General features: G+C 30.5%; 2 protein-coding genes and 1 pseudogene across 6 annotated transcripts in view; 1 reads left to right on the forward strand and 2 right to left on the reverse strand.

The window, feature by feature from the left end:
- Positions 1–879, reverse strand: part of LOC110654022 (PX domain-containing protein EREL1) — a 6768-nt gene extending 5889 nt beyond the window's left edge. For 4 of the 5 annotated variants that reach the window (XM_021809873.2, XM_058146097.1, XM_021809871.2 and 1 more), the window contains exon 1: positions 186–224. Coding sequence is in view for 1 of the 5 variants with exons in the window: in XM_021809872.2 (XP_021665564.2) it covers positions 186–278 (93 nt within the window). In the remaining 4 variants the exon portion in view is untranslated. Of the gene's footprint in view, positions 1–185 lie in introns of all 5 variants that reach the window. The other variant, XM_021809872.2, reaches the window with a different exon arrangement.
- Positions 880–2659: 1780 nt separating this feature from the next.
- On the reverse strand, positions 2660–3359 carry LOC110654021 (14 kDa proline-rich protein DC2.15). Its single transcript, XM_021809867.2, has one exon. The coding sequence runs from the start codon at positions 3185–3187 to the stop codon at positions 2819–2821; it is 369 nt and encodes a 122-aa protein (XP_021665559.1). The 5' UTR covers positions 3188–3359; the 3' UTR covers positions 2660–2818.
- A 3337-nt stretch (positions 3360–6696) lies between these two features.
- On the forward strand, positions 6697–9737 carry LOC110654020 (vesicle-associated membrane protein 711-like; annotated as a pseudogene).
- The last annotated feature ends 2457 nt before the right edge of the window (positions 9738–12194 follow it).

The raw sequence follows: 12194 nt of genomic DNA on the forward strand, positions 1-12194 counted from the left end.
CATAGTACCGATCAAGCGATTAGCCCTTCTTTAGTTAGTTCGCAAAGTGCAAAAAAATTTTAAAATCGAGAATTCGAAATGAAAGAGATAAAATCCAGAGTTGAAATAAATCAGTAGCATGAGAGATAGAAATGAAATTACGAATCCGCAAGAAACTGCGAGAACTGAATTGGATAGAAATTTACCCATTTTCGAGGGGGAGGACTCCAATCCATCCCCAAAGGCAGCGGAGAAGTCCCATCATGTCTGTGCTTGGGTGGACTCCGTCTCTGCATCATCTTCTATTCTCCCTCAAAAATTCTCTCTCTAAAAATTGAGAGTGATCATAAGATCACTCTCAGCCTTCCCTATATCTGAATTAACAATGATCTCTCAAAATCCGTCTCCAATTCTCGCGTCAGAAACCAAATTCAACAATCTAATAGAAAATAAGCGACTCTGCAGAGCTGGAGAAATTGTCAGGGTTTTGGCGATCGCATCGGAGGTGGAAGACAAAGAAAGACCAGGTATGGAATCCGTACAATAATATCAAAATAGTCGTCTTCGTTGTGGCATTCTTTTCGGAGCTAAACGACGTCGCACGATAACAAAGGAAGAGGCAAACGTGGCTGCACAGAAAGAGAGAGTTAATGCGTCACCTCACCAGCTGCTTGGATTCTGCGTTCTCTTTCTCTGGTTGGAGAAAGAAAAAGAGAGCGAAGGTCGTAACTTGTAAGGATGGATGGGAGTCCACAAAATCAAATCTCAACTCGGCTTTCACCTAACTGTCTTTTTTAGCATCTGCTTTGATTTTAGCTTCACGGCAGGGACAATGAGAAGCCTAATTCGGCCCTTTCTGGAGATGGGTAAGCTTCAATTTCATCTTCTTTCCTCGGCCCGGCCCTCTTCCCTTGATTATTGGAGTCGCCTAACCCATACATTGACATGGGCAAACCTAGAGCCGGTTCAGACTCAACATCAGGCGAGAATTGGCCCGATTTAATCTGAACTGAAATCAGACGAAAGTTTCACATTTTTATAACACCCAAATTTCTATTGATCGCAGATCTCGCAAAAATGACGACGATCTCGATTGCGACAAATGGAGACTCTCAATAGAAATCAACAACACTGAATACTGGACTAATATTTCTTCAAAATGTGAGCATTATGTTGAGCATTACACCCGACTATTGCCTCTCCAACTTTGACGTCTATTGATTCCCTTCCCTTTGCTAATCGCTAAGACTGTGAAGATTGCTGACGATGTGAAGTACGCTTGGGCCTTTCACATTGATGAGACTGTGGAAACAAAGAGGGTGAATGATAGGCAATGGTAGATATAATATTCTTAAGGCTGAGAGGGGTGAGTTTGCGGAAGCTTTGGAATGGTTCGATGGTAAAATTTTTACCGTAGAAAGAATCTTTTTTACAGCCATACCCACCAAATTAGCTGGGGAATGGTAAAAACTATGGCTATTCAAATCAAATTGAATCGAATCCAATCAAATAATTAAAATTAAATTAATTAAATTATTATATTTTAAAAATCAAATGAAATCGAATTAAAATGCATAAAAATCAAATTGAATCGTTCTGATTCAGTTTAGTTTAGTTTGAACCAATCAATTTTTGAATTTTTTTTATTTATATTTGATTTTTAAGTTATTTGTTTAGTTTTTAACTTGATTGAAACAAAATAACTATTAATCAATAATATATATATATATATATATATATATATATATATATATATATATATATATATATATATATATATATAAATTCTCCCTTTTAAAATTAATAAAATAATTCGATTTGGTTCAGTTTAATCGATGTTTTTAAAATCGAACTAAATTGAAATAACTAAAATTTTTAAAATCTAAAACTAAATCAAACTGAATTACTTTGAAAACCGACTAAATTAAAAGGGTTCGATTCGATTTATTTAATTCAAATTAAATAGTATTGACCTAATAAAACTTAAAAAAAAACCAACATTAATCTTTTTTTTCCCTCAATTTTCGCTTACATATTTTCAATTATTGATTTGAATATTTGATAAACATAACTTTTAATTTAAATTTTAAAAAATTAATGATTTAATATTATCAATTTTTAATTTTTTAATCGTAGTAACTGACACTCAATATGGGATTGTTCACTAATAATAGTTTATTGCAATCGCTAAATTAAACATGCCCTAAAACTCAAAATTTAAGGATCATGATTGCTATAAGCTTTGAGTTTTCAAGTTCATCTTGGCTTCTAAATAGAAAATTCTTGTTTATATTTAGTGACCATATATTTAATATACAAATATGTAAAATTTTAATGGATAGATTATACCATACATTTTATATTTTTGACACATAATAAATAAAAAAAAATCATTAATATTGCGTGCAAAATATAAAAGACACCAATATTATTAATCTTGACTTCATAATGTTCTGTAAATAGAAAATTTTTATCTAGATTCAGCCTATCGTAAATTTAAGATACAAATATGACGAAGTTATAAATAATATCATATTTTTTGTGTTTTGAATTTATGATGAATTATGTGTAAAAAAAAAATCCATAATATTTCGTGCAAAGTATTAAAAAAATGAGTGATAACATACATTAGTCACTGACAAAAAAACAAATATGCAAAGAAGTTATAAGGCAAACAAGATTGCTAATCACACATCAATTAGAAAAGGAGTAAAAAAAATACAAACAGGACATTCTCTAGGGCAGCCCAAAAAGAAAGCTTTCAGAATCTACATTAACAACCATAAGAGTTTTAAGCACAAAGCATAAAATTAATGGCCAGATCTCTTATTTATTATTCTTATGCACATTGGAAGCCTGGGGGAATTGATTTGGCACATGCACTAAGAAGCAAGCTAAGAGTAATTGGCACGTTCAAGTTGATTCCAAGCACACTAGCTTTAATGACGGTGCATAAACACAAGGCAGCTTCAAGGTCAGCCAAACCTTCAAGTAGAGCACAGCACTTGCTTCCTGAAGGAGGGCTTCCAACTACAATGTTAACAAGTCCAAGCAGGTCTGCGCAAACCCCTAGCTTCAGTGCATCTCTAGGGCAAGTTGGAGCATAAGGGGGAGGCTTGGGCTTGCAAGGAACACAACCATTAGAGAATGCTGAGAAGAAAAGGAGAGAGAAGACCAAAATGCAGGTAGAGAGGTTCTTGGAAGCCATAGCTATACTATAGCTACTAGCTAAACAACTAATATAATGCAGGAGCTTGGTGGGTTTTTTTAAGGGGTAGTAGTAGCTCTTTTTAAAGGGAATTGTGAGGTGGACATTGTGAGATTGATTGAGTGGAAGAGAGGAGAAAAAGATGAAAATGTACTATTTGTAATTTTGCATTCATATGAGAAAGAAGTTTGTATGCTTTTGCTTTGTTGCAAGATATTATGTACGTCTCACGATTGTGTATGAGGAAACTGTTTCATCACAAGGGGAAGTAGAAAAAAATCTAGCCAGACTAGGCCAACATTATTCACCAAACTCTCTAGATATACACAAATCCTCAAGCTCAATATGTGAAACTTTAGTTAATAGAATCCATAACCTATATTCCAAATAATAAGCTAAAGGCTACATGACTTATACATGTTTGTTGAAGTCTCACATCATCACGAATGAGTCAAGTTAAATTGGCTTAAACCATTTTAGTAGAGGTAACTCTTAGCTCAACATATGCTATACTCATTTATTCTTTCTCTTTGTAAATTGAAAAATTTCATACGATATCAAAGTAGGTTATATTCTCATATTTACATGTATTGCCACAGCAAATTAGGTTCAAGTGAATTCATTAACTAACAAAAATAACTAAATCTATAAAGCCCTCGAAAAAAAAAAGCTTAAACTCTAACGAATGGGTCATCAATATAGTATAAATAACAACTGAACCTATAAATTTAAGCCCAATTGAATTACACTTGAAAATGAGTGTTGGAGTGTTCATATCGATAATTATACATATATATATATATATATATATATATAGAGAGAGAGAGAGAGAGAGAGATACAGAGAGGGATTATATTGTTAGTATAAATCTATAAATATATTGTTAGTGTAAGTTGAAGATTTATAACTATTGCAATGAAGGAAGAAACAGATGAATTTGGTGGGCTGGAGTAATGGGTTACAGGTTGTGAATTGTGACAAACGTGAATCCCTTCCCCTCCCTGGCATTTTATCAATAATTGAAGACTGAGACAGTGGACGCGTTTTTGGTCACGTGGCACCCATTGTGTTGTCGGGAAAAGGATCTATTGGCTATTGAAGTGGCAATTCAGGGCCTACATCTTTAGACGTTAATAAAAAAGTCACTAATTTAGTCGGCTGGTAGTCTCGTGATTAATTTCTTTGTAATTATCAATTTAACTTCAAAAATTTAATTCCTTTTAAACCTTTTTAAATCTTTTTTTTTTTTTACATTTATGATAATTTTTAGTTAATTTGGATTTAATTTTTTTTATTAAGTGATTTCTCACACTTGAATCGAGCATTATATTTAAATAAAACTCTCATAATAATAATAATAATAAATATAAAATTTAAATTTTTATAAAATTTATTTAAATATTAATTTCACATCACTGATACAATCACATGTTAATTAGATTAATTCTTTTAAATAACGTTTATTTATTAATTCATCACTGATTTTTAGCAATAAGAGTTTAGTTAATATTTTTAATACATGTATATTTTCTTTAAAAATTAGAAAAAAATTTACTTTTCATGTTAGAATAAATATACATTTATAAAAAGACATTATTTTTATATACTTTTAAAATATTATATAATTTTTCATTGTACAGAGTAAAGAATTATTTATTTTTATATTATAATCTCAAATTACATTATTATTTATTTTTTAAAAAAATACAACAATATTATTTTAAATATTAATGAATATGCTACTTAAAATTAATGATTAGATATACAAATTAATGAAATCAATAAACTTATTGACAAAACCCATGAATCCATTGCAACCTCTATTTGAAGCTAAAGCTGTAGCAATTATACTTCTTCTTTTATTAATAATTTAAGGAAGAATTATTATTTAATCCATATATTTTAATAATATTAGTTATATAATTTATTTATTTTAAAAATATTTTATTTAATTAATTTATTTTTTATGGTCTGTGAATTATTTAGTCTATACCATTATTTTAAAGTAGTTTTTCTATTAATTAAGTTAGTTAAAAAAGAGAATTATTATATTATTTAAATTATATGAACTGAATAGGCTATAATTTTAAAATTATGAGAATTAAATAGTTATATTACTCAAATTATAAAGGTTAAATAATTGAATTAGAAAAAAAGTTATTTTAAAATAATAAAAAAATGAAATAAAAAGTTAAATAATATATTTTTTAAAATAAAAAAATTAAATAAATAATTTTATTAAAATACAGATATTAAATTATAATTTTTTTATTATTTAATATGAGGTTTGGGGTCATTGAACAAGCAGGGCCAATGCCCACCAGAAAACTGAGGTGGGCCTAATATACTCAAATGTGAAATGCAAAAGCATGATAGCCCACCGTGTTTTGTACCCGTTGAAGTGAATATTGGGCTTGCAAGACGGTCGGGTTGAGCCAGGTCAAGATGATCATAACCATTTTTCATGCACTTCTCCCAGCTGCGTTCAACTTTAACCTTTAATTAAAATTTTAAAATATAAACTATTATTATTATTAAAAATATATCTTATATGAATTATTAGTTAAAATATAAAAAATTTAAACATATTAGAATATCATTTTGGTAATAACAATCAAATTTGTGACTATTTTGATAATTTTTTATAAATTTTAATTGAATTTGTAATTGATTTCAGTATTTAAAATAATAAGTAGATTCAGATTTTGGTGTGCTGATTTTACGGGTACTCTACTAATTACAATCTCTAATATTTATTTATATATTTATTAATTATATTATTTAATTTATAAGTTTTAATTTCGTTAATTAGAATTTTTTCAATTAATTTATCATTTGTGTGAATTACTATTTAGTTTATAGATTTTTAAAATTATAATTTGTTAATGTTTACACCCAATAGTTTAAGCATCTATTATTTCTATCCCCTAATCACAACTGATGTGGTTTTCTTATGGCTTATGGATGGATGACATCACATGACAATTAAGAAAAATATACGCTTAAATATATTAATTAAAAATATTAAAATCAACTTTTTTTTTCTGAAAATTAAATTTCCCCCTAACATTATGTTTGAAAATTTTGTTAGAGAGGAAAGAAAATAAAAAAAAAGAAAGATACAGAAGAAAAATAAAATTAATTTTAAAGTTATTTTTTACTTATTATTTGGATATTAGAGAGAAAAATTAAGAGGGAAAGTTACTTTTTAAATACTAAAAAATTTATTTTATTATTTTTTATTAAAAATTAAAGTAAATAATTATAAAAATAAAAAAAATAATTTTATTTATTTTTCACTTATTTTCTCCTTAAAATAGAAGAAAAAATGAATAATTACATTCATTTAGTATAATTCATACTTATTTTATATATTTTTTTTATTTTTAAATAAGAAAAGAGAGAAAATATTTTTATTTTTTTTATAATTTTCCTCCTCTTCTTATTTTGCTCCGATCCAAACATAACTTAAATTTTAATATCAAGAGCACTAACATAACGCTTATTTTGGCAACAAAATATAAATCGACGAGCAAATACTAATAAATTAATTGTAAATTATTTTATTTTATTGTTTTTAAAAATCCAGATTTATCTATTTGTGCTTTAAGGGGAGAGAGAGTTGCAAGCAGCCCCAGTGCAAAAGTTTGCCACGTGCGATTTAATTCGCTTTTCAGCCAATTGTGCAGAGATTTTTTTTAATTTTTTATTTTGTGCCCTTTGTCTTCAATTAGGTTTAAATATTGAAATTGATCGATCAAAACACCTTTCAATTGATTGTTAGATCCCTAATATGGCGATCTTATACGCGCTGGTGGCTAGGGGATCCGTGGTTCTGGCAGAGTTTACTACGACGGCGACCAACGCCAGCGCCATAGCGAGACAGATACTGGAGAAAATACCAGACAATAATGACAGCCACATCTCTTATTCTCAAGATCGTTATATATTTCACGTCAAGTGCACCAATGGTCTCACTGTTCTCCGTATGGTTGATGATACCGCTGGAAGTATTGCTTTTTGTTCTCCAATTCTCATTTTGTTACTAATTTTACAACGCTTTTGTTTGATGCTAATTTTGTGTTTGAGATTGAGAATGAGAATGATAAATTAAGGTAGCTTAGGAGTAAGACTTAATTTCCCTCTATTTAACTGGAGCGTAATTTCCCACAATTTAACTGGACTGGAGTTTCTTTTTTCTTATAATTTAAATTGATTTCATAAATTGGATTTTCTTGGTATTTTCTTATGATATCTTCTTGCCTCTTGTGTGCTTACGTTTCATGGATGTATAGTCATCCAATAAGCATCTGCGCTGTGGTGCATAATAGAGATCTATATCATATTACTTTGCCCCGTTTTAAGGTGACATTGGTAAATATTTCACCTAACCAGGGCAGAATTTGAATGCGCCAGGTCTCCAAGGAGTGTTTCTTTACAAGTATTCTGCATTTTGAATTAGTGAATGAGTGATTCTCATGTGCAGTTGTTAGGTAGTTTTAGGATTTCAAGTTAAGTTTTGCAATTTTTTTTTATTTGGAAGGGTGGAACATATGCTCTGTATTAAATTACCTCATACATTGTCTTAATTGGCCAAGAATGGTGCTTTTTTAAACTCTGCATGTTTCTAATTTTCAAAACACAGTGTATTGGAGAGATCTTATTCCTTTAATTTAGATTAAGAGTTGCTCCAAATTATTCTGAAAAACTGCTGTTGGAGGTGGGGTGGGGTTTGGGGGTACATTGGGATGACTCGGTGATTGTTTTCAGGAGTGGGGATGTAGTTTCTGGATGAATATTTTGCTGTAAAAAAATGGAAGCTTAAGTAATTGAATTCTTTTCACACTTAGTTTGGGATTTAAGTGTAGTTGATTCAGTCGCTACCTGGTCTTGTAAAGTGGTTCTATCATCTTGCATCATATGTGAAACAGTATTAATTGTTTTCGTCCTTAGTTAGCTGCATGGTCATTAATGTTGGGTTTTATGCATAAAAAAACTAACTCTTAATCTCTCTGTCACCTTCTCTGCATGTTTACATGTTTGTTTGTTTCTCTTTTATGTGCAAAAGTTCAAGCCTATTTACAGGAACCTATTAAATTGTCTTAAAGCCATTAAAATTGACATCATTTTATAGCCAATTAAGTCAATGTTCCACATTTTTCTGCAAAACTCTAAGTTGTAGGATATTTAGCAATAAGAATAACGGATGAATATTTTGTGTGAAACCTTTTGTGAGGAAATCTTGCATAAACTTTTGTTGATCCATAATGCTTTATGCAGGAAGAATTCCTTTTGCATTTCTGGAAGACATTCATCAGAGATTTGTGAGGACTTATGGCTGTGCTATTCATTCAGCCCAGGCTTATGCCATGAATGATGAATTTTCAAGGGTTTTGAGCCAGCAAATGGAGTATTACTCAAATGATCCAAATGCAGACAGGATAAATAGACTAAAAGGTGAAATGAGTTAGGTAAGCTTGGATTCTTCACACAGATTATGAATTCAAATATGGTATGTCATATTTTTCATCCCTGAGTGGCATTAAGCACATTAACATGTCTATTTCGCCCTTTCATTGCTTTGTCAAAGGATTTTGATTAGTTGACTTAAAGATTCATTGACTAAAATGTTATTATACTGAATGATAACATTGGTTAAGCACAAGATGTATTAAGGACGTACTATTGATTTCTCAATATCAACTTTGCCTTTAGAGTTCATACTTATGCTCTTCCTCTGTATGTGATGTTCATAAGTTTACAGTTGATTTTTCATTTTTTACTGGACTTGTAATTGCCAATTTTGCAATTCCTTGTAGGTGAGAAATGTCATGATTGAGAATATTGACAAAGTTTTAGAGAGAGGAGATCGTTTGGACTTGCTGGTTGATAAAACTGCTAATATGCAAGGGAACACCTTCTGTTTCAGAAAGCAAGCTTGACGTTTCAGAAACACAGTATGGTGGAGAAACGTCAAGCTTACGTATGTTGTGTGAAACATTTTTCTTATGTGCACAGCACCATACCTGTGTTAAACTAAAGAAGAGATGCTAAGATCTATTAGTCGGTTGCTAATTGACTAAATTGTTTGTGTTTTGCAGGGTTGCTTTGATAGTCCTCCTCCTAGTGATTGTCTATGTTGTGCTGGCATTTGTATGTCACGGACTTACACTACCTATCTGCCTGAAGTGACAACAAGTATTGAGTGAGATCTGGCGTGCTTTGTGCTCATTTTTTTTTTTTTTTAATTGGTATATGATATTTCTATTTAAACTTCCTTTGCTGTAAGTTCTCTTAGATTTTTTTCTTGTGCTATATGAAATACTTGAATTGTCTATGTGGGCACAGTTACAGTTTCTGTAACAGTGCCTTTCATTTAGACAAATTGGTTGAGGTTGAATGTCTGTTGAAGCCTTGGCTTGAGTCATATTTATTGTGGACTAATTTTTTGGTGTAAAATCCTTAAGGCTTCATGTCAATTGTTTTTCACTTCAATTAAAATATTGTATCTCGCAGGTTTTTTAGTTGCATCAACAAATGCATTGGTGTATACCAGATCTTAATATTCTTGGTGGGAAAGGAGATGGTTGTATTAAGGACATGGTACTTGCCTAGAGTTTCATTGCCCTTAAGATTGCATGTAATCATTATTGCTAGGGGTGAGCATCATTCGTTTTGGACAAAAAAAATTGAACTGAAAACTAACATAATTCCCCCCACAAACACAACCCACACCCCAACCCCAACACCACCACCACCCCCCCCCCCCCCCCCAAACAATCTGATTAATTCATTTTTGTTCAATTTGAATTTTTAGAATTTTTTGCTAATTCAGTTTGGTTTGGTTTCTATAGTCTAAAAGAAAAGAGCTAACCTAATCAAATTATTTTGGTTTTTAGTATGGTTCAATCACTGGTTCAGTTTCAGTTCGGTCAAGTTCTCCCTTAAAAAATTTGATTTATTCGGTTTTTGTTATATTCAGAAACAAATAGATCAAACCGGCCAGATACCCACCCTTTATCTATTGCCGCATTGTTCACTTTTCAAGCCCTAAAAACTTGATTTTGCCAAAGCAGCTCATGCATGAAGAATGGTGATTAGTGATAACTCATTTGGACATTGTGAAATTTGTATAGGCAAATAGGCTTCTAAGCTAAAAAAGAAGTGAACAAAATGTCAAAACCCAACTGAGGAGCTTATTCAGATCTTTGAGATTCATCCATTAGGACCATAACTATGGTTGTATGTGTGGAATTTGGGAAGAAAGGTTGGTATCCTCTGAAAGGAGAACAAATAATACGAGAATAAAGTGCCAAAGGTCTGTAGCTCAAAATAAAATATAGCAACACTGAGTTGCATCATCTCAAATGTTTTTAGTAATTTCAAAGTCGAAGCATGTGAATGATAGAATTGGCCTCATCCATGACTTCTAATTATACACTAATAAAATCAAGTGAAATGATATAAATTTATTTTAACTTAACACAAATTCTAAGTTGGAACAAGTATATTCTCAATGTAGAAAAATAATTACGTAAAAATTTTTATAACTTTTATCATAAAGAATGTGTGGAATAGAAATATTATATTTCATATCTCATATGTCATACAAATTAAATTTGAGACATCATTAGGCTTAATTTTATGGGTCAAATGCGTCACACCACGCTTGAACCAGTTAAGTTTTGCTTATTTCACATATAAATTATTTTTTATACATGCACAATAACTTGGTAAAAAAGGCTGCTAAAAGTGATTATTTTGTTGGATCGAGTGTTTATTACCACATTAAAAGTTTAACTTCAGCTCTAGTGCCATGAGCTAAAGGGATCTATGTAAGATTAGGGCTGAGCAGAATTCAGTTCAAATCGAAAAATTGAATTGAATCGAGTCAATTCGGTTCAATCGGTTCGGTTTTAAAATTTAATCGATTTGGTTCGGTTCAGTTTTAATTTATAAAAATTTCAGTTATTTTGGTTTTGAAGAGAAAAAATCAGTTAAACCGAATCGAATAATGATTTATATAGTCAAATCGAACCGAATCGATTTTTAAATTAATTTATTTTTATGAAAAATTTATGAATTATATTTAATTATATATATATATATTAATTGTTTAATTTCATTGATTAATAGTTATTAGGTTCAAATCAAAGTTAAAATTAGACCAAATAACTTAAAAATCAAGTCTAAATTAAAAAATAATAAAAAATCAAACCAATCGGTTTAAACCGAACCAAACCAAAATCAAGTGGTTCAGTTCGATTTGATTTTTCACCAATTTCTGTTCGGTTCGGTTTCTAAAATTGACGGTTCGATTTTTATAATTTAATTCGGTTCGGTTTGATTTGAATCGATTGCTCACCCCTATGTAAGATGCTGACCCATTGAGTGCCAACAATTCCTTCAACACCTGTAAGGGATTCAAATCCATAACCTTGACTCTAATACCAATTGTAGGATCGAGTATTTATTATCATGCCAAAGCCTTAGACTATTAGTATAGACGCAATTCCAACTCTTTATAGTATAGTAGCCTAAGCACTAAGGACGAAAGGAATATGGGTACAATGCTGACCTACTGACCTATCCCTTCTTAGTGCCAACAAATCCTTTTCCCCATCTCTCTCATTTAATGTCATAAAGCCCCAACTCAACATAATGAATCGTTTTCCTTACTTCACATTTAGTTATAACGTAGTTGATTTTCAAGTCACAAAGTCACAACATATCTCCTTTTTTCGAAGCATCATGAATTCCCAGTGATACTATTAAGAGGATAAGGATTGATGTAGTTTGTTTTCAACAAAACTAAGTAGACGAGGAAAAATGCAAGAGAGATTAGTAACACAGTTTATAAGTTATGTTACTCCAAAATTGAGAAAAATAGAAATAAGATAGAAATCGTAATAAAACGAAGACTTAAAAATAAGGTTGTAAAATTGAAGAGAATTAATGATAGGTTTATCTCATTGAAATTAGTATTGACAAAGGGGAATATTATCAT

This window comes from Hevea brasiliensis, chromosome 4, assembly GCF_030052815.1.
Source record: "Hevea brasiliensis isolate MT/VB/25A 57/8 chromosome 4, ASM3005281v1, whole genome shotgun sequence".
Lineage (NCBI taxonomy): Eukaryota > Viridiplantae > Streptophyta > Magnoliopsida > Malpighiales > Euphorbiaceae > Hevea > Hevea brasiliensis.

What these genes read in the sequence shown, in the direction of transcription:
- LOC110654021 (XM_021809867.2), bottom strand. Translation starts at nt 3,187, where the DNA reads ATGGCTTCCAAGAACCTCTCTACCTGCATTTTGGTCTTCTCTCTCCTT.